Raw genomic sequence first — 27,513 nt, forward strand, 5'->3', positions numbered from 1 at the left:
AGATCTTTGAATGCTTCTTTCCCAAGACCCCCAAATCCACCACTTTGGGGTCCCTTCTCACTCTGAGACCCCAAATCCAAAGCTCAGGGGCTCCCCCAAGCAAATATTCCAAAATCTTCAACTCTGGAACTTATCAGCTGCCCTCCACAGCCTAGGGTCGTCCCTCCTGAGGGAACCACAAATTCCATATTGGGGCCCACTCTCTGTTAATCTGATCTGAGGTCCCCCCCCTCCTTCCTTGCTGGCTGTGTCCCAAGCTAGGTGGGGAGCATAGTGGGGGGTATAGCTGGGAGGTGAAATGAGACAATTATGCAATCAGGACCAAAGTCGGCCCTTCTCTCCCAGGTAGTATAAAAGCAAACCACCCCGGACATCACCAACTGACTGTCACCCCCAGTGCCACCATGCTGGCCTCAGGGCTGCTTCCTGCGGCATTGCTGGCCTGTCTGACTATACTGGTCTTGATGTCTGTCTGGCGGTAGAGGAAGCTCGAGGGGACACTGCCTCCTGGACCCACCCCTTTGCCCTTCGTCGGGAACTACCTGCACCTGAACACCAAGCAGGTGCACAGCTCCTTCATGAAGGTGTCCCAAGGCAGAGAGATGGGTGGGATGGGATAGGGGTGGTGGCCTGCCCAGTTTGGTTGGGGCTTTGTGGCTGGGAATTGACAATGTTGGACCAGCGTCATAGGAAAGGAAAGGGGAGTTTTAAAGATTCAGTGTCAGGGTCCTGGCCAGGAAAGACCACATCTTGGGATGTCCAGCTCCTTGACCGTCAGAACCTGTAGGGAAATGCATCTTGGGATGGGAGATCTGGGTACAGGGCCAGTTCAGAGTGGAGGCTGCTCTAACCACTCGCACTCACCTCCATCAGGTCAGCGAGCGCTATGGCCCTGTGTCCACAGTCCACCTGGGGCCCGGGCGGGTCGTGGTGCTGTGTGGATGTGACACTGTGACGGAGGCTCTGGTGGACCAGGCTGAGGAATTCAGTGGACGAGGCAAGCAGGCTAACTTCAACTGGCTCTTCAAAGGCTATGGGGAGGGGGACCTCAGAGTGGGGGGGGGGGGCAGGGGGTGTGGTCAGGCAGACTTGATGGCTTCAGTGTCCCCAGCCTTCTTGTCCTGACTTCCTCTGGCATTCTCTGTCCCCATTCCTGTTCGTGGTTGCCGCCCCCTCTGTCTCTCATTTGTCTTAGCATTTCTGCATCTCTGTTTCTCCCTGCCTCTCTCTCCCCTATCTCCCTGTTCTCTTTCACTAGATGTCTCTTCTTTCTCTGTATCTCTTAGGAGCTCTTGGAACTTCTGCTTTGGAACCCTGGTCCTCTATCTCCTTATGCCTTTTTGTCTTTTTCTCCTTTTCAACTTCTGCGCTTCCCCAGGCTTCTCTCTCCTTCCCTCTCTCTCTTCTTTCTTAGTCTTAGAATCTCACATTATTTCTGTTTCAAAATCCCCATGCCTCCATCTCCTGGTAACAGTCTCTCCTCCTCCCAGACCCTCTCTGTTTCTCTCTCCTTATTTTTCCAGTTATTTATTTCTCCAGTTCAGTTTTAGAATCCTTCACAATTGTTATATCCGCCTCCCAGATCTCCAAGTATCTCACTTCCCCTCCTTCCCTCCTCTGTCTCTTTCTCTTCCTGTGAGTGTCTCTGTATCTCTTTTCTCAGTGTATCTTTCCTGCCTCTCTCCTTCTGATTCTGTTCTTGCAACTTGGTCTCTACCTCTTTCTGCATTTCTCTGAGTTGTATGTCTCTCTCTGTCTCTGTCTCTCTCTTTCTCCCCCGCCCACCCCCCTCCCTCCCTCCCTTGCTTCCTCCCACCCTCTTTCCCTCCCTCCCCACCCCTCCCCTCCCCGCTCAATCTCTCACTCGCTCTCTCTCTGCCCACCTTTCTCTCGCTCTCCGGGCCAGGCGGCTGGTCTGGGCCTGCCCCGCCCCGACTCCTACGCCCCCTCTGCAGGCTTGGCGTTCGGCAGCTGGGAGCGCGCCCAGCAGCTCCGGCGCTTCTCCATCACCGCACTGCGGGACTTGGGCGTGGGCAAGCGCGGCATCGAGGAGCGCATCCAGGGGGAGGCGGACTTCCTCATCGAGGCCTGCCGGGGCACGCACGGTGAGTGGGGGGACCCCGGAGAGTGCGAGGGGGAGGAGGAGGAAGACAGCCCGCACCGACACACGCATCCTGGCCCCGGAAGGGGTCCAGGTTGGGCGAAGGCGTCCGGCCTCCCAGCTCTGGGGTCTGAGGCTGGAAGTCTGGCTCAGCACTTCCGCGCCCTCCTCAAATTCGCAGACTGGCATCAGACCGCCAAGCTGACTCTCCCCCAAATCCCTGTCTCTCCCTAACCCCACCCCATCCCCCAGGCGTCTTCCTCGATCCCACCTTCTTCCTGAGCCGAACCGTCTCCTGTGTCATCAGCTCCATCGTCTTCGGGGGCCGCTTTGACTGCGAGAACAAAGAGTTCCTGTCACTGCTGCGTATGATGCTGGGAAGCTTCCAGTTCACAGCTACGTCTACCGGCCAGGTAACCTGTCCCAGCCTGGCTCTACCATGCCTCTACCTCAACCTGCCAACTGCCCCTCCACACCAAGACAGGTGCCCCAAACTCCCATCCTCCAACAGACAGGATCCCCTCAAAACCAGCCCTTGGACAACTGAACTTGGACAACTGAACAGTTGCACCAGAACCCGGGACAGGTGGCCAATACTCAGTCTCCAAACACACCTGGATATCTCAAAAGATGCTCCCCCCCACAAAAAAAAAAAGAATGAAAAAAAATAGACACTGCAGGCAAGATACATGTGCTCAACCCAGCTCTCTCTTCTCACCAGCGCAGGTGTCCTCACCCCAACTTACCTTAATATCTAACAGATGCTCCCTTTTAAGATATTCTATCTTTCCATCTGAATTTCTTAACACCTGGACAAGAGATCACCTCAGCCCACATCCTGACTACCTGAACACCTGGTGCAGGAAAATTCAGCCCACCAAAATCATTTGTTATCTACACAGGTGTCCCAAACCAGCCCACTAGAATATCTAGACAGTGCCCCCTACCCAGCTCGCTTAAATATCTCAACATTTAGACAGGTACCCCAAACCAAGACCCCTAAACATGTAAACACCTGGACAGATTGTTCCCCAAACACCCAAATAAGTGTCTTCCAGCCCAGCTCACTCAAATACCTACAGAAGTGCCCCCTATTGGCCCATTTGAATATATGAACACCTGAACAGGTATCTCCCCACTTGAACACCTGCACAGCAGCCCCACTTGAATACCTTAACACCTGTACAGAAGCCCCCAATCCAGATTCCCTAAGTATCCACACAGTTGTTTCCAACTGAGACCACCTGAATGCCTAAACACTTAGGTGACCCCCCCTTCCAAGTCCCACCTAAATAGCTAAGCACCTGGACAGGTGTCTCCCAACCCAACCTCACCTGAATATACGAACACCAGATGTATGCTCCAATCCAGCATCACCTGAACGTCTGAAACCTGGATATGTGTCCCAGTCCATCTCACTTTAATTCTTGGACAGGGTCCCTCACACTTAACTCATGTGAAAACTTAGATCTCTATTCCCATCCAGCCCCATCGAAATACCTAAACATCTGTGTAGGTGCCTTTAACCCAGTGCCTTCCTTGCCCTGCGACAGGTCCAACTCCCATTGGGTCCTGAGCACTGACAGCTGTCCTTCCCTTCCCTTCTTCTCTCCCCACCCTCAGCTCTGTGAGATGTTCTACTCAGTGACGAAATACCTGCCAGGGCCCACACTGAACCAGCCAAGTGCCCACTGCCTGCTCCTCTAGACCATCCCCCAAGACTCTCCCCTTGCACCTCCCGGGTGACTTTGGCAGGACCAGGTGAGCAAGACCCTGCACCAGCAGCGCCTACGGCCTGAATGTTTTATGTCCATGCCACACGTGGATGTCATGCATGTTGTACCTACTTGGACGGTCATCCCTGCCCTGAGTCCTCCCAATAGCTAAACACGTTCCCCCTCCTCCCCAAGCCAAAACCCATGAGGAGATTGACAAGAACCATCAGCCCAAGTTCAAGGACGGAGCTAAGATGCCTTACACAGAGGCGGTGATCCACTGAGATCCAGAGATTCTGAGACATGATCCCCATGGGCCCGGCCCGCAGAATCACCCAGGATACCGCGAGACTTCCTCCTCTCCAAGGTGCTGCCCCACCCAGCCTAAAGGGATCTCCAACCCACTCCCTGTGACCCCGCACTCCGTTCCCCTTAGAAGCTTCCTAGCCCCTGTCCCACTCCCTCAAAGACTTTCCCAACGACCGTGTCCCTTCCACCTTCCCACTCAGAGACTCCTGAATCCCATATCTCCCCAGACCTCTTGCCTCAGGGAATATGAACCCTATGTCCCCCCCAAAATTCTTGTCTCAAGAGACATAACCTCCTTGTTCCCCCAACCTCCTGCCTTGGGAGACACGAACTGCATGTCTGTGAAAACTTCTGCCCCAGGAGACACAGAGCCCATGTTCCTCAAACTTCCCGCCTCGGGACCATGAATCTCATGTCCCCCAAAGCTCCTCCCTCAGAGGACCCCAACTCCCATACCTCCCACTTCCCTTCACCTAGGTCACACAAATTCCCCCTCCACCCCCAGGAGCTTTCAGCACACCCATCCCCCACTCCACCTTATCAAAGTCCCCTCCCTCCTCCCAGCCAGGGCGCCGAAGTGTTCCCTATGCTGGGCTCCATGCTGAGAGACCCCAAGCTCTTCTCCAACCCGCGAGATTTCAACCCCCAGCACTTCCTGGATGAGAAGGGGCAGTTTAAGAGGACTGATGCTTTTGTGCCCTTCTCCATCGGTAAGACACACTGCCAGGCCAACACCAACAGGGGCCTCCTTCATCTCTAAGGTGTAACCTAGTATCTTTCTCCAACCTGGAAGTCCCTCTTACCAGATACCTTGGAGCCAACCAGCTGCAACCCCCATAACTACCAAGAACCTGGGCCCAGGCAAAAGAAAAGGGATGATCATACCCATTTCAGAGATGGGGAATATCATGGCCCAGAGTGAGTCAGAGATTTGTCCAAGGTCACTTAGATTCTTCAGATTCCTAGAAAGGCGATGGCCCAGCAGCCATATTTGAGTGTGTATTTGAGGAGAAGGGGCACCTAAAGTTCCCATTGCTACAGCCTGTTTTGCTTCACCCCACCCCATGTTCTAGGGAAACAGGCTCAGAGGGGAGTAGCAACTTCTCTGAAAGTCTCTCAGGCCTCGATATTCCAGCCCATCCTCCCTGGGAGAATACAGCCGGGGGTCGGTAGTGGGGTGCAGGTAGCAATGAAAACAAGCCTCACCCCATGCCTCCCCCCTATTCCTTCAGGAAAGCAGTACTGTTTCGGAGAAGGCCTGGCTAGCATGGAGCTCTTTCTCTTCCTCACCACCATCATGCAGAACTTCCACTTCAAGTCCCCACAGTCGCCCCAGGACATCGACGTGTCCCCCAAACACGTGGGCTTTGTCACCATCCCACAAAACTACACCATGAGCTTCCTGCCCCGGTGAGCCAGGGCTGTGCCAGGGTGGGGCTGGTGGGAGGAGCAAATGGGGGAGGGAAGGGCGGGGCTAAGGATGGGGGGATGATGGACGGGGGTCAGGGGAAGGAAGGGGCAAGGTGGATAGGAGAGGAAGAAACAAACGGACTCTGTTCACCTTGCTAGAGGTGGGTTGAGAGGAAAAGAAACCTTATACTATACATTGAATAGTAACAATAACATATTATTTATTGAGCAAGTACACCGTGTCAGCTCTATGCTAAAAGCGTCATATACTCACCTCACTTAACGCTCACAAACCTATGTCACGGGGAACAGTATTCATGCCCATTTTACAGGTAACAAAGATGAGGTCCAGAGAGTTTAAGTCTCTATCTGAGGTCCCGCAGAACACAAGTAAGTACTCAGCAAGTACATGAACACATATCTGTATAGGGATGGCCATACTTAGCCCACAGTCATTTAGGGAGATTCTTAAAAAGCATCCCTTTCTCAAGTGAAAAAGCAACAACTTATCATACTATTACACAATCTGAACAGCTCTGTCCAGGAGATTTTTTCCAGAGCCCTGACAGGCAGCTGACCTGGCTTCGCTACATACGTGCCCGCACCCTTGCCCACTCACGCACACTTCGGATGCCAGAGCATATTTCGTGCCCAACACCAGATAAGGCGACTGTGTCCGATCAGAGTCAGACCTGGGGACAGGAGTCAGACTTCTTAATGAAATGGGTGGGAGAGAGAAACACTTTCAGAGAAAATGCCAGGAGAAGTTTGGTAGCAGCACAGCCATGTCTGTGTGTGTGCGTGTGTGTGCGCATGTGTGCATGCAGGCATTCGAGTATGATTGCATGTTCTCCTGAGTGTATACAGGAAGTCACATTTCCTCTGAGTTTCTGAAGGTGGGGCTCTCTCTGGTGGATCTGGGATCTGTGAGGGTCTGAATCACCTGCTTACTCTCAGATAAGTTAGCGTATGTTCCCTTAGAAGTGGCATCCTTCAGCATTGCACAATCTGAACATTCATACACACCAGCTGTAGATCTTTGTGTTAGATCTAGAGTTAGATCTAACCTTAGATCTAAATGCTACACAGATCCTCGCATCCACAAAACTTGCCACACTTGAAGGACCAGTGATTGAGGTCAAGTGGGAGGAAATCTGGTCCTTTGAACCCTGCAAGTTTCATAACAGGCTATGATTCTCAAGTTTCTCAATTTCCATGATCTGTGTTTGGCAACTCGGTTTCCACAAATTAGCTGCTTCCTACTCATTGGAGGGAAATAAGGATCCACAGGGTCACACTCTTTATTATGACAAACACACTATTCAACAATTCAGAGTCAGAATCAAACTTTATCCATTCTTGTGCATGTCACTTTAAGAGGTTTCTAGAAACCTCACCTGGGGGAATCTTAGAATTGTGGCATAACTCAACGGTCGAATCTTGGAACTGCAGAGTCCACAATTCATAATCTTGGAATCTCGGATTCCCAGAACCTTAGACTCCGAACATTTGAATTACTGATGCTTGGAACTCTTGACGCTTAGAGTTTTAGCATCAGAGTTCCCTTTAGCCACATCCTTGGGAACTGCGTTCCCAGCCCCTCTGGTGGCAAACGTCAGATCGATCTCCAAGCTGAAAGTTCCTTCTGAGGAAGAGTCAAGAGAGGAAAGGAGGAGCTGGAACTAGCTGGGTTCTGCCAATGAGGCATATCTCCAGGGGAAGATAGAGTGGCTAGTAAGTCTTTGCCCAGCAAGAAGGGAGACGAGAGGGAAGCGAGAACAAGTATTAATCTCCAGAGTCCTTAAACTTACACCTGAAAAGGGAAAAAAAGCAGGAGTCCATCAAGGCATTACCAAAGGTGCCAAGAGAAGTCACCTTCTAGCCACCAATGCCTCGATCTCACGTGTCCAGATAGGGCAGTCTCAGCTCTGTTGCTCTGGAAGAGCCAGTGACCCAGCCCAGCAAAGAGACAGTGCTGGGGCGGAGATGTTAACAGGAGCCCTGGATTCTGGTCCAGGCTTTGCTGCTCTTTGGGCCTTCCTGAGTCTCTCATCGGTCTCCTTCCTCACAGGAATTATTTGAAGATTGAAACATAGCCTGGTGTTGAGCTTTAAAACTCAGTGGCTGCAGGAATGGGAGGATGACAGTGGTGATGTTTCTGGGTAGCTTGTTTTTCACTACTCTCTTCTACCAAAACAAGAATCCTGCTCTTGCCATAAGGACAGGCACAAGTAGCATGTGTGGAGTGCCTGCTATGTGCCAGACACTATGCTGAGCCCCTTGTATGAGTTTCCTAGAACTGCCAGACCAAAGTATCACAAGCTGAGTGACTTACACCAACAGAAATGTATTGTCTCAGAGTTCTGCGAGCTAGGTCCACCATCAAGGTGTCAGCGGGGCCGTGCTCCCTCTGAAAGCTGTAGGGGAATCCTTCCTTGCCTCTTCTTAGCTTCTGGTGGTTTGCAGCTCTTGGTCTTTGGAGTTGCTTGGGTTGCAGCTGTGTCATTCCAAACTCTGTCTTTGTCATCACATGGTGTCGTCCCTGTGTTTGTCTCTCTTCACATGGCCATCTTTTTTTTTTTAATTTTATGGGAGTATAGTTGATTTACAATGTTGTGTTAGTTTCAAGCGTAGAAAAAAGTGGATCAGTTATGCATATACGTATATCCACTCTTTTTTAGAGTCTTTCCCCATATAGGTCAATACAGAGTATTGAGTAGAGTTCCCTGTGCTATACAGTAGGTCCTGATTAGTTCTCTATTTTACATATAGTAGTGTGTATATGTCAATCCCAATCTCCCAATTTATCCCTCTCCCCTTTTCCCCCTGGTAACCATAAGTTTCTTTTCTACATCTGTGGCTCTATTTCTGTTTTGTAAATAAGTTCATTTGTACCATTTTTTTTAGATTCCACATATAAGCGATATCATATGGTATTTGTCTTTCTCTGTCTGACTTACTTCACTTAGTATGATCATCTCTAGGTCCATCCATGTTGCTGCAAATGACATTATTTTGTTCTTTGTTACTGGCCATCTTTTTATAAGCATACCAGTCATACTCCAAGATGACTTCATCTTAACTAATTATATCTTCAGTGATTCTTTTTCCAAATAAGATCACATTCTGAGGTACTGGGAGTTCCGACTTTAGAGTACCTTCCTGACAGTTCAATCCATAACACCACTTAGGCATGCACTCATTCAACCAAATAAAGTGTCTGCGAGGTGAGTCTGTGATGATCCTTGTTACAAATGAGCACACGGACTCAGAGGAAGGTTAAAGAATCTGCCTAGGGCTTCCCTGGTGGCGCAGTGGTTAAGAATCCACCTCCCAATGCAGGGGACACGGGTTCGAGCCCTGGTCCGGGAAGATCCCACATGCCGCGGAGGAACTAAGCCCGTGCGCCACAACTACTGAGCCTGTGCTCTAGATCCTGCACTCCGCAACAAGAGAAGCCACTGCAACGAGAAGCCCGCGCACACCAACGAAGAGTAGCCCCCGCTCGCCTCAGCTAGAGAAAGCCTGTGCGCAGCAACAAAGACCCAACACAGCCAAAAATAAAATAAATAAATTTATTTAAAAAAAAAAAGAAGGAGACATTCTTGTCTACAAAAAAAAAAAAAAAGAATCTGCTCAAAGTAACACCATTAGGACATGACAAAGGCAGATTTGGATGAAAGACAGTTGGATTCCAGTGTGCCTCTCTTGAGGTTCCAGAGATGATTCAGATGGAGCCCCTGCCCCCAGAGGAACTCTGGAGGAAGGGGGTGATTCTCAGAAGAAATGTTTTTGAGAAAGGAGGTAGAAGGATGGGCATTTAGATGTCACATCACCCCTGACTCAAGTTCAGGTTGTTCCACATGTGGCTGCTCCCAGGACGCGTGTAAACCTGTACGCACACGTGCACACGGATATCTGTATAGCTGGAGCAGCGCTTTTTTACTCATGAGAGGCACTCTGATAGAGAGAGTCTTCTCTTCTCTTTTGTTTTATTATTTTTTAAATGCTTGTTGCAGCCCTTCGAGCTGCTCATGAATCATTAATGGATTATGACCTGCAGTTTGAAGAACAAAAGCTTAAAGGAGAAATTCCAAACTCCCTGGGCTAGTCTCCAAGACCCTTTCTAGCCTGGGCTCTGCCCTCCTCTCCCAGTCCCGTTTCTCATCACATGTCACTAAACAGATCCTATTCCCCAAGCTCACCAAACTTCTATTACTGTGCATGGATTACTTATGTCTCCAGGCATTTGCACTGACTGTTCCCTCTGCCTAGAATGCTTTTTCTGCCCTTTCCGCTGAAGTGAAGGACTGTTGCTGTGGTAATATTCACAGAATAACAAGAAAACAGGAAGGAAAGAACCCCTTGTTTCTCTACCAAGATTCCATTCTCCCCCTAATGGTCCAGCAGGATCCAGCAGGAAATGGAGAAAAAATGGTTCACAGGGTTCCCAAAAAGTTACCACAAAACAAGTATTAAAATGTGGCTTTTACGTTAAAAGTGATTTTATTTTTTTTTTAGTTCTCATTACAAGAAAAAAATTCTATGTATATGACAGATGTTAACTAGACTTACTGTGGTGATCATTTCACAAAATATACAAATCATTATGTTGTACACCTGAATCTAATATAATGTATGTCAATTATACCTCAGTTTTAAAAAACTTTTTTTCCCATTTGCTATTGAAAAGATCAGTTCCAGTTATATGGAAAATCCATTTATTTGTAATACCTACATTCTCTGACAATGCCAGGAGGGCAAAAACAAAAAAAAACCCATGAGGCTTTGGGACTTCCCTCGTGGTCCAGTGGTTAAGAATCTGCCTTCCAATGCAGGGCACGCATGTTCGATCCCTGGTCGGGGAACTAAGATCCCACATACCGAGGAGCAACTAAGCCGGCGCATCCCAACTACGGAGCCCGTGCACTCTGGAGCCCGCACGTTGCAACGAAGAGCCCACTCACTGCAACGAAAGATCCCGAGTGCCGCAACTAAGACCCAACACAGCCAAATAAATAAATTAAAAACGAGGCTTTGACGTGTAATATCCAACACAGTGTATATTAGCTACATAGCATCCTTCTCCACAATCTGTTCCAGAAAACAGAAAATAAGGAAACACTTCTCAACTTATTCTATGAAGCCAGTATTTCCCTGATGCCAAAATAAGACAATGATAGTACAGAAAAGAAAGTTACAGACCAATATCCCTCATGAATATAGATACAAAAATTCTCAACAAAATATTAGCAAATTAAATCCATCAATATATAAAAAGAGTAATACACCAACTTATCATACTATTACACAACTGAAGAACCTATGGGCAGGACAGGAATAAAGATGCAGACCTACTAGAGAATGGACTTGAGGACACGGGGAGGGGGAAGGGTAAGGTGGGACAAAGCGAGAGAGAGGCATGGACATATATACACTACCAAATGTAAAACAGATAGCTAGTGGGAAGCAGCCGCATAGCACAGGGAGATCAGCTCGGTGCTTTGTGACCACCTAGAGGGGTGGGAGGGAGGGAGACGCAAGAGGGAGGAGGTATGGGGATATATGTATATGTATAGCTGATTTACTTTGTTATACAGCAGAAACTAACACACCATTGTAAAGCAATTATACTCCAATAAAGATGTTTTTAAAAAAAGCATGTATATATATGTATAACGGAATCACTTTGCTGTACAGCAGAAATTAACACAACATCGTAAATCAACTATACTTCGATATTTTTGTTTGTTTGGCCTTGCGGCGCAGCATGCAGAATCTTAGTTACTCCAACCAGGAATCGAATCCATGTCCCCTGCAGTGGAAGCACGGAGTCTTAACCATTGGACCTCCAGGGAAGTCCCTATGCTTCCATTTAAAAAATTAAATCTAAAAAATAATAATAAGTAAAACCAGGCCATACTCATCAATTAATAACCCCCCCATGACCCACACTCATAGACTGAATAAAAAATAAATAACACAAGACACAGTAAGGATGAAGATAAATAAATAGGAGAGGGTATACCAGCCTAATGTCTCCTGAAAAAAAGACAATGTGGCCATACATACTTATATGAAACAAGATTGACACTATGGCAAAAAGAAATTATTAGGAATTACAGGAATATTGTGAAAAAAGGACCTATGCACCTGGAAAATATAAAAATCCTGACACATAACAATATAGCCCTAAATTACAAGACTTTAACTTATCCCCATGAGTAACTGACAAATCAAACAGATTTTTTAAAATAGTAAAAGTATAGAATATTTGAAAAAGATGCTTAATTAGGTAGACCCATTTAACAGCTAGAGGACCCTAAACTCTTAGAGAACCCTCACTATTTTCAAACACACATGGGAATTTTACAAATACTAGCCACATACCAGGCCAGGATACAAACCTTAATAAATGTTAATGCAATAATAGTATAGACAATACAATCTGTCCACATGTAAAAAAAAAAAAAAAATAGGGGCTTCCCTGGTGGCGCAGTGGTTGGGAGTCCGCCTGCCGATGCAGGGGACACGGGTTCGTGCCCCGGTCCGGGAGGATCCCGCGTGCCACGGAGCAGCTGGGCCCGTGAGCCGTGGCCGCTGAGCCTGCACGTCCGGAGCCTGTGCTCCGCAACGGGAGAGGCCACAACAGTGAGAGGCCCGCGTACCGCAAAAAAAAAAAAAAAAAAAAAATAGAAATCAATAACAAAAAGAGAAAAACAAACACCAGAATGCTCAGAAATTTTAAAGCATACTTCTATACAATGAATGAACCAAGTAGAAATCATATTGGATATTGAAAACGTTTAGAGCTGAATGATGAAATCATTACATCTCAATACTTAAAGGATACAGACTTCAGAGAGAAGTGCTTATATGAAAATAAGAAAACTGAAAATTAATGAGTTCAGCACCCAATACAGGAAAAATTTTTTAAATAATTACGGAGCAAGACTTTTTAAAAGGTCAAAGAAAGAGACCCGTGAGGGTCTCTGCCTCTGCTCTCAGCCAGGAGATTGCTAAGCTCGCCTTTACTAGTCAACCAAGAGTTAAACATTGTGTACAGTGAGACCACTCAGCATCCTTGTTTAGGGACCTAGGAAACAAAAGTCTGGGCTCCTCAGCCTGGCATTCAAATAGCAGAAATGAGTGAAGCACAAAACAACAACAATAAACACACACACACACAAACAAAACAGTAGAGACCTTCTAAGTTAGGGAACCAGAACGCGTCCACGTGCCAGGTCCCAAACTCCACGAAGACAGGGGCTCCTTTGTTCAGGACCTCCCTCTGTGTATCCCTTCATCTGCCTGTTGATTTGTATCCTTTAATATTCTTTATAATAAACAGGTAACTGGTAATCTAGTGAGAGAAAAAAAAAGTAGAATCTATGAGACCAAAAACTCCTTTAAGAAGAAAAAAAAATTGTTTAACTTCTTACAACATTTGTGACAAGCAGAATTCTGAAAATGATTCCGCATGACCCATACCTCCATATAATCCCCTTCCCTTAAGTGTGGGAGGGATGTATGAATAGGATGGCATTATCACTCCCCTGACTATGTTACATTCCATGACAAAGGGGATTTTGCAGATGTAATTAGAGTCCCAAATCTCTTGATTTTTGAGTTAATCATAAATGAGATTATCCTGGGAGGACCTGACCCAGTCAGACGAGCTTTTAAAAAGACACTGGGCCGGGGCTTCCCTGGTGGCGCAGTGGTTGAGAGTCCGCCTACCGATGCAGGGGACACGGGTTTGTGCCCCGGTCCGGGAAGATCCCACATGCTGTGGAGCGGCTGGGCCCGTGAGCCATGGCCGCTGAGCCTGTGTGTTCGGAGCCTGTGCTCCGCAACGGGAGAGGCCACAACAGTGAAAGGCCCGCGTACCGCAAAAAAAAAAAAAAAAAAAAAAAGGGACTGGCCCTTCCAACAAAGGATTAGTGATCAGACTAAACTCCTATAAACCAACAAGAAAAAAACCAAAAGGTATTAAAAGGCAGTTCACAGAGGAGGAAAGGGAGTGGCCGATACACACATGAAATGCCCAACCCGGTAATCATTTGTAGAAAAGTAAATTAAAACGAGATATTTCACACTCATCAGATTAGCAAAAGTTTATAATTGATAGGAACAAATATTGAAGGGCAACACAGGAACCTTTATATACTGTGGGTGGGAGTATAAATTAGTTAAGCTAACTTTGCAGAGCAATTTGGCAATGGCTAGCCTAGTTCAAGTTGCACATACACTGCAACCCAGCAATTCCACTTCCGGCAATCGACCCTAGAAAAATTCTCTAGCTGTACACAGGAGACAGCCCAACTAGAGTGTCAACTCCGTGAGAACAGGGCTTTCTTTTTTTTCTTTTCTGTTTTCTTTGCTGTATTCCCAGTAACTACAGTTGACCCTTGAACAATGCAGCATTTGGAGGAGCTGCCTCCTGGCAATGGAAAATCCGCCTGTCACTTTACAGCCGGCCCTCCGAATCCTCAGTTCCACATCTGCAGATTCAACTAACCCTGATCATGTACATATAGTACATAGTTCCTGAAAAAAAAATCCAAGTCAAGTGGACCTGCGACACAGTTCAAACCCGTGTTGTTCAAGGGTCAACTGTAGTTAGTTGGTCCTCGATTAATACTTGTTGACTTGATGAATGAGTGACATGGTCGTATTGAGGAAGATTCTTCTGGTTCCACCTAGGAGCTGGGGACTAGAGGCAGAAGAGGAGGTAAGTAGTGATTTGGGTAGAAATTGACAGGGTTCATGATGGTGGAGACCGGGTCACAGAGAGAAGTCATCCCTCCCCTGTTGCACCACTCCCTAATTCCCCAGTAGACTCATCTCCTTCATCCTCTGAGTATGCACATCGTGAGGGTCCCCTCTGCCTCCGCTCTCAGCCAGGAGATTCCTAGGCTCGTCTTGACTAGTCAACCAAGAGTTAAACATTGTGTACAGTGAGATCCCTCAGCATCCTTGTTTAGGGACCTAGGAAACAGAGTCTGGGCTCCTCAGCCCAGCATTCAAAGCCCTTGAATACCCAAATCCTTCCCCCTACATTTATTTTATTTTACTTTTTAATTAATTTTTATTGGCGTATAGTTGCTTTATAATGTTGTGTTAGTTTCTACTGTACTGCAAAGTGAATCAACTCTACATATACATATATCCCCTCTTTTTTGGATTTCCTTCCCATTTAGATCACCACAGAGCACTGAGTTGAGTTCCCTGTGCTCTACAGAAGGTTCTCATCAGTTATCTATTCTATACATAATATCAATAGTGTATATATGTCAATCCCAATCTCTCATTCATCCCACCCCCCCTTTCCCCCTTGGTATCCATACGTTTGTTCTCTACATCTGTGTCTCTATCTCTGCTCTGCAAATAATATTATCTATACCATTTTTCTGGATTCCACACATATGCGCTAACATACGGTATTTTTTCTCTTTCTGACTTAACGTCACACTGTATGACAGTCTCTAGGTCCATTCCCCCCTACATTTAAATCCCCCTAGGGACCTGAGAGACGACCAGCAAGTGATTTGGGCTGCTTCATCAGGCCCCCTTCTCCATCTGTCTTTCACTCTCACCTCTGGGGTCTTCCACCTCCCGGAGTGTGCCTTTGACTGTCAGCTTGTGTGTAACTCCCTTCCTGATGTCTTCCTGTGTTTTTCTGATTTGTGCCCCTTCCCTCCCTTCTTCCCCCTTCTTTGAAGCTCCTGCACGTGTAGCCTTTCCTCGCAGTCCTTCAGGAATATTCACCTGTCATCTGTTCCGCTGAGATGGAACATCTGTGGCTGTTTGACTTCTTCCAAGTGGGCGCTCCTCTCGATTTCTCCTTTGCGTATTCTTCTGCAATCCAGCCACCATTGCTCTACGTAGTGAAACCGCTTAATGGGTAGTTCTCACCCGCACTGATGTGCTCCCAGAAGGAGGGGGGAGTTCCTCTCCATCTGCCCCACTCAAATCCCCAGTTTCTTAAGTCTGTCTTCACTTCATCAGCTCCCCTATCTCTGCTTTCAACCCCAGGCCAACTCTCCAAGTCTATGACTGAATAAGGAAGCCACATTCCCACGGCCCTTGACCCTTTACATGCCAAAGGGAGGTTGAAGGAACAATGAGGGGGAGTGTCTCTGAGTCCCCAGGGTTGTAATGGGGGGATGTGAGTGTTATTCTCTTCAGGGAGCTCCCTGTGCCCAGGAGGAGAGGGGAAAGAGATAGTACCACCTTGCATTCCCACAGGCAGATGTAGGAAAGGACGTAGGCTCAGGAAAGGATTTGGTGGACATGGGGGCAATTTATTCTCACTCCCTTCTGTAAGAATCCAGGTATTAATGTCAGTGGGGTGGGTTTGGGATTCTCAGGTTCTAGAATGCAATGATTCAAACCCTTTCTAAAGCTTTCCTGGGGTGGCAAGGGGGTCTCAGAGCTGGGCTGTGCTTGGTGGGACTGGAACTCTCATCTCTCTCCACCCCTTCTCTCACCCTCACCTGCCGCTGACATAGAGGAAAGGTTCAGGACTGGGGCACAACTCAGCCTCAGGGCTGTAAACTGACACTGAACAAAGCACCTCAGCCTCTTTGGAATTCTCCCTCCCTTTTCATCGGTGCCTCACCCAGGGAGAGAATATCAGGGTACCTTTACCTGGGCTTTGGGAGGCCCAGGAAAGATTAAGAACAGTTCTCAGGTACCAGCTGTTCACACTGTCAGGTGCTTTGCTAAGCTTGTGACATGCTTGAGTTCACCGAGTTCCCTCAACAACCCTTTGGTGCAGAGACCAACATCCCCATTTGTCAGACAAGGTCACTGAGGCTCAGAAAGGAGTGGTCCCTTATCTAGGACACCCAGAAAGGGTGAGGCAGAGCTGGGATTCATGCCCAGGTCTGCCTCACTCCAGAGTCCACACCTCCATAACATCTACTGATTCACTAAACATTCCTCGAGTACTTATGTGTCAAGCAACGTGGACATAGTAGCAAACAGACATAAGTCCTGCTCTCTCGGGGTTTACTTTCTAGGAGGGCAGAGAGGCTGTAACTAGATAAACACGTGTCTATTCTAATGGCAGGGAGTAGTGAGTGCCTCAGGGAATACAGCAGGTAACAGCTGCAGAGGAATGGAGGTGGCTCTCTCTGATAGAATGTTCAGAGCAGGCTTCTGTGAGGAGACTTTGAGCAAACACCTTAATGAAGTGAGGGAATGAGGCAAGCACATGAGCCAGGAGAACAGAGAATACAGTCTGTGGAGCTAAACCCAGCTTGCAGATTTTTTAAAATGTGTTTCACATGGTATTAGAAGAGTACTTTGAGTCAACCAAGTTCTGGTTCCATCACCAAATCCTCCCAATTTCTTCATTTACAATGTTGTGTTAGTTTCAGGTGTACAGCAAAGTGATTCGGCTATACATATTATATATATATTTATACGTAAGGTATATATACTTTTTCAGATTCTTTTCCATTATAGGTTATTACAAAATATTGAATATAGTTCCTTGTTGTTTGTCTATTTTATATATAGTTTGTGTGAATATGTTAATCCCAAACTCCTCATTTATCCCCCCGCCACTTTCCCCTTTGGTAACTGTAAGTTTGTTTTCTATGTGTGTGAGTCTATTTCTGGTTTGTAAATAAGTTCATTTGTATCATTTTTTTAGATTCCACATATAAATGATATCATATGGTATTTGTCTTTCTCTGTCTGACTTACTTCATTTAATATGATAATCTTTAAGTCCACCTATGTTGCTGCAAATGGTATTATTTCAATCTTTTTTATCGCTGAGTAATCGTCCACTGTATATATATGTATATCACAATTTCTTTATCCATTCATCTCTCGATGGACATTTAGGTTGCTTCCACGTCTTGGGTATTGTCAATAGTGCTGTTATGAACATTGGGGTACACGTATCTGTTCAAATTAGAGTTTTCTCCATATATATCCCCAGGAGTGGGATTGCTGGATCATATGGTAAGTCTACTTATAGGGTTTTTTTTTTGCATTACACGGGCCTCTCACTGTTGTGGCCTCTCCCGCTGCGGAGCACAGGCTCCGGACGCGCAGGCTCAGCGGCCATGGTTCACGGGCCTAGCCGCTCCGCGGCATGTGGGATCTTCCCGGACCGGGGCACGAACCCGTGTCCCCTGCATTGGCAGGCGGACTCTCAACACTGCGCCACCAGGGAAGCCCTCTACTTTTAGTTTTTTAAGGAATCCCCATACTGTTTTTCATAGTGGCTGCACCAATTTACATTCCCACCAACAGTGGAGGAGGGTTCCTTTTTCCCCCCACCCATACCAGTCCTTGTTATTTGTAGACTTTTTGACAGTGGCCATTCTGACTGGTGTGTTAACTACTCCCAATTTCTGATTCCTTTGAAAACCCGGAGCTGTGTCCTTTGGGGCTACTCCATCCTCCCTCCCCAGGCATAGCATCTAGTATGGCCCCTGTGCACAGCCCACCTACCCAGGTGTAGAGTGGTGCTGTCCAGGTACCAGGTTCTGAAGAAAAGTTCTCATGGAAAAAAAAAATTCTCACGGACAGTGCAGAGGAGCTTGGAGCCTTCAGAGAGTTCCCTCCCACTGTGGGATGGTGAAGCCAGCACTGGGACGTCTATCCCCAAACTCCCCCTATTCCTTGATACCCAACCTAGAGGAGCACTTGGGTGCTTAGAGAGCATGTAACCAAAACAAACAAATGAAAAACACAGTTCATTCATTTATTCAATATGCAGCTCATTTATTCAACAAGCAGCTCTAGTGCTAGGAATCACCCAGTAGACTCTGGCCGTCATACTCTTGTCAAAGGCTGACAACCATTCTGACTGGTCAGTGCCCATGCCAAACACTTGCAAAAACTTTTCCCACTGAAACTACTATTCAGGCCCATCCTTTACCCCTCAGCTTCTCCCTCACTCTGCCCTTCAGTTTCCCTTCCTTGCAGCTCATGACACTGTAGACTTGGGGCTCCTCAACAATTCTCCGAAGTCTTCCTGCAACCTCTCCAGTGCCTCTTCCGCAGCAGGAGATCTTGCAGTCAGAACACAAGAAAGAGAAAAACTGCTAAAAACTCTATTCTTTCATGGGATCCAGGATTTGGGCTAACATCTGATCACAGTTCTGGGGTCAGCAAAATTATTATATATTATAGAATTAGAAAGGGATAATGGGACTCAGGGTCCCTCAAACACCTCCTTCACTGTGAGTATGTAGGATTACGACTCTATGCATTTGCTGAAACCCATAGAACTGTACAGCACAAAGAGTGAATTTTATCATCTGTAAATTTTAAAAATCCACCAGGATGTAGGGGAACTCAAAATGGAATACAAACTGTAACAACTGAACCTAACTGTATTACCAATTATATACTGTATTTACCTAACTGTTTTACTTAAAAAGGGTGGGGATGAAAAGAACTAACTGAAGTAATTTTGGGAAAAAGAAACTTGACTGTATATTGTATGTCTAAAGACAAAAAAAACTGTACACAAATACTACACTCTAGTTAGTAAATTTATTTCTTACTGGGTATGGGTTAGCAATTGTGAGACTATTTTATGTACATATGAAAGTTGAACAGATAAGTAAATATATTGTAAAAAAAAATGAGAGTCAAATTCTTGCTATAAAGGAAAGAATTTTCATGAGACTTCCCTGGTGGTGCAGTGGTTAAGAATCTACCTGCCAATGCAGGGGACATGGGTTCGAGGCCTGGTCTGGGAAGATCCCACATGCTGTGGAGAAACTAAGCCCATGCGCCACAACTACTGAGCCCGTGTGCCACAACTACTGAAGCCTGCATGTCTAGAGCCCGTGCTCTGCAACAAGAGAAGCCACCACTATGAGAAGCCTGTACACTGGTACAAAGAGTAGCCCCAGCTCGCTGCAACTAGAGAAATCCCTCGCACAGCAATGAAGACCCAACACAGCCCAAAAATAATTAATTAATTAATTTTTAAAAAGAATTTTCAAATAAGGAAAGCTAGAATGGACCCTGTGTGTTAGATCGAAATCAGAGATATCAATATGAATTGTTTTTGAGAGAGAAAGAGAGAGAGCTCTCCAAGTTTTGTCCACTGAGGGGGCCAATAAGTAAGGATATCCCACTAGCAATAAGCCCAGCTAATACCCAGATCTTGGTTTCTAAATACCATCTTCCAATACAAGGAATCAGGACTCTTTAGAGAAGTGGTTGATTCCAGGGCTGGGACAGGGAAAATATAAAAACATTTATGGAAATTCCCTGGCAGTCCAGTGGTTAGAACTCTGTGCTTCCAGTGCAGGGGCCATGGGTTTGATCCTTGGTCGGGGAACTAAGATCCCGCAAGCCGGAAGGCGCATATGTGGCTCAGATTCTGGTAGGTGAGTGAGCGTAGTGGTGGAGATAGTGGCTAATTCTCTTCCGATTGCTATTTTCTCTATGGGATAAGAAATGGGACCACCAGCAGAGTGATGTGGAAGGAAAGGGTCATGGAGGTTTGAGGGAGCAGGAAAAAGTGTAACAGTTGGGGCTCAAGGAGAGGCTAATTAGAGATGAGGAAGGTTCAGCTGCCCTTGGTGCGTTTCAGTTTCTCCACCAGCGTTTCCCAACTGGGTTGGACTTTGCCCCCAAGTGGACATTAGATAATGACTGGAGTCATTTTTGATTTTTTACAGCTGGGCGGAGGTCTGCTACTGACATCTAGTGGGTAGAGACCAGAGATACTGCTAAACATCCTACCACTCATAGGACAGTCCCCCCCACCCAAAAAGAATGATTTAGCCCCAATGTCAATAGTGCCAAGGTTAAGGAAACTCACAATACATCCCTCCCTACCCCATGTTCCCTCTGTAGCAGGAGAACAAGTCACACCACCAGAAGAACTCAAAGCCCCTTAAAACCCCCCTTCTCGTGAATCCCAAGTTCCCCAGTAAGGCAGTCCCATCAGGCCCCTCTCAACCCAGTTCTAGCGTCAGGGAAATGTCACTTATGGGGTTCAGGTAGATCCAGTACTGCTCCTTTCCCCCAAAAGTAGGGGTAGATGCCGAGGGAAACTAGAAATACATAATCCTGTAATCAAGCCTTCACCCCTCTTCCAGGACCTGCCCCAACCTGCCTTTCTGGGACTTAAATAATAGCATGGGTCCCACCTCCATCCCAACATATGCCTGGGACTGGGGTGTCAAATCCCCCAGAACCTCCAAGCACTTCCTCCCCCGCCCCCATGGGAAAACTACCATCGTGTCCACCAACGGACCTGGGGGGTCACCAACACCTCCATCTGGCCTCCCAGACCCTTGACCTCTGTGGTTCTCTCCCCAACCCTAACCTCCAGGAACTGGAGTCCTAGCCCAACTCCAGGTTTTTGCAATCTGCCCTTCTGAGCTAGCAAGGAGTTGAGTAACTGTGGCCAGTTTCTGGGGTGGGAGCCAAGAGCGGACAGAGCTGGTGGGGAGCTTAAGAGAGCCTCGGAGGTGGAGGTGAGGCAGGAGGTAAATGCCCCCCCCACCCCAGGGTAAAGCAATTGGAGATTTGTTCCCTGTGGACCAATACTCCAAGACAAGCATAGCAGGACAACCGAGGGAGGAGGCTGGGCCCTACTCAGATAGAAGATAAGAGACCACTTATCTCTCATTCTCTAAGTCAGGAGACCTCCCCGACTACACATGCACAGAAAAGCTCCTTCGAGGTCAAAATGGGAAGGGGCGCCACCCCATAGTAAGTGATGCTAACTGCCCACAGACCTCTTCGGTAGAATCCAGCTTGGCTAAGAGATGCGCACGCACACATGGCAAGGTCCTGAGATAAACTGAATACGGACTCTGAGCCAGGCAAATCGAAATGATTGGCCAAAGGAAACCTGGAAGAAATAAGTGATTTAAACTGCCACAAGGGCATGACCTCTGAGTCTGCCCGTGTGTCTATCCACACGTACTGTACTTTTTTCTCCTAATAACTACTTTACTTGTTTCACTACTTTCTGTCTTTGTGGGAATTCTTTTCTGCAAAGCTGAAGGGCCAGGGGCCTTTTCGCTGACCGGTGGTCTATGGCTAGGATTCGGTGCTCTCACCACCGCGAACTGACCACAATCACTGGCTGGGAACTGAAACCCTGCTTCAAGCTGCTGCAAGGCTAAGGCCACCAGAGATCAGAGGTGTACGTGGGCAGTAGCAGGGCTACGATTCGCGTCTGAGGTCGTTTCTCCTGAGCCTTCTGCCTGCCCCGCCCTTCTCCCAAATCCTCCTTCAACCTTAGCCTGGCTTCAGTCCTGTCCACTGCAGTCCAGCTCTTGGAGGTGTGAGAGACAGAAAGAAAAAGAGGCAGGGAGACACCCAGACAGTCAGGAGAAGGTGGTGACTGAGAAAGATTACAGGGAGAAAGAAGCAGAGAGAAAGAGAAAGGGCGCAAAGAGAATTAGAGATAGAATAGAGGGTGAAAGATAGAGACCCAGAGACACAAAGGGAGAGAGAATGAGAGAGACAGAGACATAAAAAGAGACAAAAAGTTTCAGAAGCAGAAGCAAAGAGAGACACATACAGAATTTCAGAGACAAACTGCAAGAGACAGAAAAGAGTGAGAAGAGTTGTGAAAATGGGCCCCCAGAGAATGAGAAAACTTCTGCCCAGGACAGAGATCCTGCCCCCATCCTTGCCCCTTCATTTTGCCAGAGCTCTGTAACCCCAAACCAGACCCAGAACCAGATCCAGGGTCCCCAGTGGCAAAAAAATGGAGAAGATTTCACCCCAATCCAGGGCAAATGGACAACACTGGCCACAGTGAGAAGAGCTGAGGTGAGCCTATAGGAGGGGGAGGTGGGGTTCCCAAGGAACCCACTCAGGGCATCACTGCAGCTGGCTGTGAGCCCCGGACCCATGCAAATAATGCAGGAAGATGGGAGGGATTAAAAGTCACTGGGAGAACTAGAAAAAAGGGGGACAAGGTGGTGTGGACAGAGATGATTTCAGAGCAGCCCCTCTACCCCCAGACACATGCAGAGCTCCTGCGCACACATCTGGAGCAGCCACTGCCAGTCGGACCAGACCCTCCAGAACACACCCATTTTACAGATGAGAAAACTGAGGCTCAGAGAAGGGAAGTCGGTTCGCCTAGGTCATGCCTAGACTAAGAGTCCAAGCCAAGATCCAAACTATGTCTATTTAACTCCAGGTTCAGTTTGCTGGGCCGAGCTATCATGTAATGGCTAATGCAGGAATGTGTTGTTTTCGTGTTGTTTTCCGTGATCTGTTGGGTCGTCAGATCATTGGGTGTTAGGTTGTGCTGCTGTGTGTCATTGCCAAGTGAGGTTGTAGTATTGTCAGACACTGTGTGTAATATTGTGTTGTATGCTGTGTGTCTGGTGTCGTGTGTATGCTGTGAGCTGTGTTGCCGAGAATATCCTGTACGGCAGCTTGGTATTGCCAGACACTGTATTGTCAGACACTGTGTGTAATATTGTCAGACACTGTGTGTAATATTGTGTTGTCAGATACTTTTGGGGTGCTGTTATGCTGCATGTTAGGTGGCCAGGAGCCTGTGTTCTCTGCTGCTAGTGGTGTTACCGCCTGGGGTCTGGTGTGTTGCACACTGCGTCTCCCCGACCCGTTAGCCCCTCACCCTCAGGCGAGCCCTTCGACCCCAAGTTTGTGCTGAGCCGCTCGGTGTCCAACATTATCTGCTCCGTGATCTTCGGCACCCGTTTCGACTACGACGATAAGCGTCTGCTCACCCTTATCCACCCCATCAATGACAAGTTCCAAATCATGAGCAGCCCCTGGGGAGAGGTCAGGAGGCCTAGTTCCACGGGCGAGAGGGTTGGGGGTCCAGCCCTTCCAGGGATACAGGGGAAGCAGTGGGCAGGGAAGGAATTGCGATTGGCCCTGCAAGGCCCCGCCCCTTTCTGTCTGACCCCGCCCCCGAGGTATGCGGCCCTGCCCACTCCACAGGGGCTCCACCTACACATAGCCCCCGCCCCACGCTACACACACACACACACACACACACACACACACACACACACACACACACACACACACACACACACACACACACCTACCTCCCTGCCTGTCTGTTCCTCCTAATCCCTACAGCTCTGCTCCATCCTCAGCGGTACAATATCTTTCCGAGCCTCCTGGACTGGGTGCCCGGGCTGCACCAACACCTTTTCCAGAACTTCGGACGCATGAAGGACCTCATCGCCCGCAGTGTCTGTGACCACCAGGCCTCCCTCGACCCAAACTCTCCCCGGGACGTCATTGATTGCTCCTTACCAAGATGGCACAGGTAAGCCCTGCCTGGAAGTCTCATCTCTGGTCTGACCTGCTATCCTGCCTCAAACCAACAAGGATCCCGAGTTGAGCGCGTTTGGGTTTAATCTCCCCACATCCGGGAAGTGAAGCTGGAACGCCTGGCCCTGCTGGGGCCACTCGGGGCCTCCCCCAATTAACAGCTCTTTAAGAAATCCTTAAGGATTTGTTATTGTGGGCCCCGCGGCTGAGATTCTCCCTACCCTGCCCTTCCGCGCTCCCCAGCTCCCCCAAGGAAAGAAAGTTAAAGAGAGGAGGGGCTGAAGTGGCACCCAGTAGCAGTTGTGCAGATCTGTGGGGAACGGGTCGCACAGGATCCGAGCCCGCAGGATCTCCCCGCGGCCTTGGTCACATCCCCACCTCTTATCCCCCGCAGGAGAAGCAGGACCCGCTGAGCCACTTCCACATGGATACTCTGCTGATGACCACACACAATCTGCTCTTTGGAGGCTCCGAGACCGTGGGTACCACGCTGCGCCACGCTTTCCTCGCGCTCATGAAGTATCCAAAAGTGCAAGGTGCGAGCGCCGGGAGCCTGGTGGGGAGACCCGCCCACACGGCGTGGTAGAGCACACCCGCTCCTCCCGCCTCGAAGCCCCGCCCACAAACAATGAGCTCCAGCCCAGTGTGTCTGGAGTGAGAGCCTCCAGCTCGCGCCTGGGTCGCACAGCCAAACCCGCAAGCCCACCGGAGGCTGACCCCACCCACGTGGTCCCCGCGGTCCACACAGCCTGCCGGGTCTGCCGGGACGCAGACCCCGCCCGCATGATGTTGCTTTGCCGCCCACCTCTGACCCTGCCCACACAACTCGCGCAGCCCGCCCAGAGCCCGGCCCCAGAGCCTCAGCCACCGGGCCTCCCCAGGAACCCATCTCCTCCCACACAGTCTGAACGGCCCACACCTCACAGTCTGCGACCCCGCCTCCCCAAACCCCACCTCTGGGTCTTTCGCGGAACCTTGGCTTCCAGGACGCTGTGCGGAGACCGAGTGGGTCTTTGCCGCCTGCTTCACCCCCGATTTCTCAGCTCTCCCACACACCCCACTCACTCCATCCATCCTCCTGCAGCCCTGGTCCTCGAAGTCCCGCCGTTAATCCCATCAGGAGCCTGGACCCTAAGCAGCCCCGAACCCCCTCCGCACAACCCCGCCCCTAGGAGCCCTGGCACGAACGAAACTTACGCCCTCACCTACATCTCTGAACTCAATGCCTCCCTCCGAAGCTCCGACTAACCTTCACATGTATCCCTGCAGCGCGCCCCGCCCCCCGACTGGAAAGCATTGACTGGACCCCTTCCACACGCAGTCACACACCTCTTCTCAGCACAGTCAAGCCTGCTGATACCCTCAACAACGCTCCCCCCTCCACCTGCAGCCCGCGTACAGGAGGAGATCGACCGCGTGTTGGGACGCGCGTGGCTGCCTGCGCTGGAGGACCGAGCGGCCATGCCTTACACAGATGCGGTGATCCACTAGGTGCAGCGCTTCGCAGACGTCATCCCATGAGCTTTCCACACCACGTCACTCGGGACACGACTTTTCAAGGCTTCCTGCTACCCAAGGTGCTCTGGACACCTGGCAAACGACACCTGAAACCTTAGGAAGAGGCATCCCAGGCTCTTGCAACGGGCATCTGCGGCTCTAGCAAGGAATATCCCAGGCCCTAGCAATCAGCACCCCGGACCTTAGCAACTGGCAACCCAAGCCCTAGCAACAGACATCTGAGGCCCTTAAATCCAGAAACTCAGCCGTACGCCACAGCATAGTGAACTAGACCACGTCCTGAACCCCAGACCTCTTCCCTATGACAGGCTCCTTTCCTAAGACCCTCTCTGAAATCCCCAAGGTCTGAGACCTCATCCTGGGGAGCCCCTGTACCTAAATACTGTTCTCAGAGACCGCACTCCCACCCCAGGAACCCCAAATCTGTTCCTACAAGCGGGGTATCCTGCATCCCTGGCTCAGACCCCAACAAAACCATTTCCAGCACCCATCACTGGGAACCCTAGACTCCCACACCCTAGACTTCCTGGACCCCTGTGGAGTCCTATGCTCCACCACCCCTTATCATGTGCCCAGGACTCCCAGCTCTGCACAGTGGAAATCCTAGTTTGGGAACCTCCCAGCCCTTCTAACACCACTGATTCTGCCTCTCCACCCACATGGGGCACGGATATCATCACCCTCCTTAATACAGTCCACTACGACCCCAGCCAATTTCTGACGCCCTGGGAATTCAACCCTGAGCATTTTCTGGTTGCCAATCAGTCCTTCAAGAAGAGCCCTGCCTTCATGCCTTTCTCAGCCGGTGAGAGTGGTCAGGGACAAGATCCAGTCTTTCTGGCCCCGTATTCTACCTGCATTCCCCAGGCCTAGTTCCACTCCCCAAACACTCTCACTTCTTCGTCCCATCCCATCCTCAGCTTTGGATATGCAAAGACATTTCCTTCTCCTTCCCAACTCTGCTCCTATAGGCCGATAGCAACTGAAATCCCCACGGAGGGAGGCAGGGAGTCAGGATAATATTGTAATTTAACTTGGACTTGGTCACTGTCAGTCTCTCCACTGCGTGGCGCAGTTGAAGTGGTCCTGGTTTTTCTTGGCTTTGATCTTTACCCGGCTGAAAAAAATCTTTCCTGTTTAACTCAGTATTAGAAAATGGGGTGGGGTGAATAATAATAGGTAACTTACTATATTGCCTACTGTACACCAGGTGCTACCTCTGAGAGTGGTGGCTAAGAGCTGGGCTTTGCTACCAGAGCCCAGCTTTGTCATCTTCTAGCTGTGTGGCCTTGGGTATGTTCCTTCACCTCTCTGTGCCTCGGTGTTGTTTGTTCTTTTAATATTTACTTATTTATGTATTTATTTATATATTTGGCTGCACCAGGTCTTAGCTGCAGCATGCGGAATCTTTAGTTGTGGCATGCGAACTCTTAGCTGCGGCATGTGGGATCTAGTTCCCTGACCAGGGATCAAACCGGGGCCCCCTGCATTGGGAGTGCGCAGTCTTAGCCACTGGACCACGAGGGACGTCCCTGTGCCTCGGTTTTTACATCTATAAAATGAAGATCATAAAAAGGTCCACCTCTTGGAGTTACTAAGAGGATTAAATTAATAGCAGTATAGTGCTTAGAGCATTATATATGTTCACAACAACAAAATGAGGCACTATTACCCTCCCCATTTCAGGTACCTACCCAGAAACTGTGGCTTGCCCAAGATCAGGAAACTAGTACTGTCAGAGTTGGGACTAGAACCCCTGCAATGTTGCACTTGCAGCAGGTCCACGATTTACTTAAACTGGCGTTTCCAGACTTTTAGATGGATGGGTCCGTGAGTACCCAGCCATTATTCTCATGTTTTCCTTTGAAAGTTGAGGGTGCCCCTCACCCCATCTTGTCTCATTGCTCCTGCCCACCCTTTCTCCCTGTGGGAGGCCGGCTGTGCCTGGGCGAGTCGCTGCGGCGCGGGGAGCTCTTCCTCTTCCTCACCGCCACCCTGCAGCTTCTTGCTGGAGCCGCTGGGGGCGCCCGAGGACGCCGACCTGACCCCGCTCAGCTCCGGCCTCTGCAATTTGCCGCGGCCTTTCCAGCTGTGCCTGCGCTCGCGCTGACGCCGCATCCCTTCCAGGTTCGCCAGTGAGCGTTGAGGACCGCCCGTTCCCCTGCGCCCCATCCCTCTCGC

The 27,513-nt window shown here is 48.9% G+C and overlaps 1 protein-coding gene across 1 annotated transcript; it reads left to right on the forward strand.

Moving 5' to 3' along the window:
• Nucleotides 1-404: 404 nt before the first annotated feature.
• Nucleotides 405-27,442, forward strand: LOC132510085 (cytochrome P450 2F5-like). Its single transcript, XM_060131839.1, is given in 12 exon segments — nt 405-584; nt 874-1,033; nt 1,953-2,105; nt 23,150-23,310; nt 23,634-23,787; nt 23,790-23,809; nt 24,209-24,350; nt 25,205-25,324; nt 25,327-25,390; nt 25,995-26,143; nt 27,266-27,332; nt 27,334-27,442. Coding segments are annotated over 12 exon segments (1,479 nt in total).
• Nucleotides 27,443-27,513: the final 71 nt, after the last annotated feature.

This window comes from Lagenorhynchus albirostris, chromosome 19, assembly GCF_949774975.1.
Source record: "Lagenorhynchus albirostris chromosome 19, mLagAlb1.1, whole genome shotgun sequence".
Lineage (NCBI taxonomy): Eukaryota > Metazoa > Chordata > Mammalia > Artiodactyla > Delphinidae > Lagenorhynchus > Lagenorhynchus albirostris.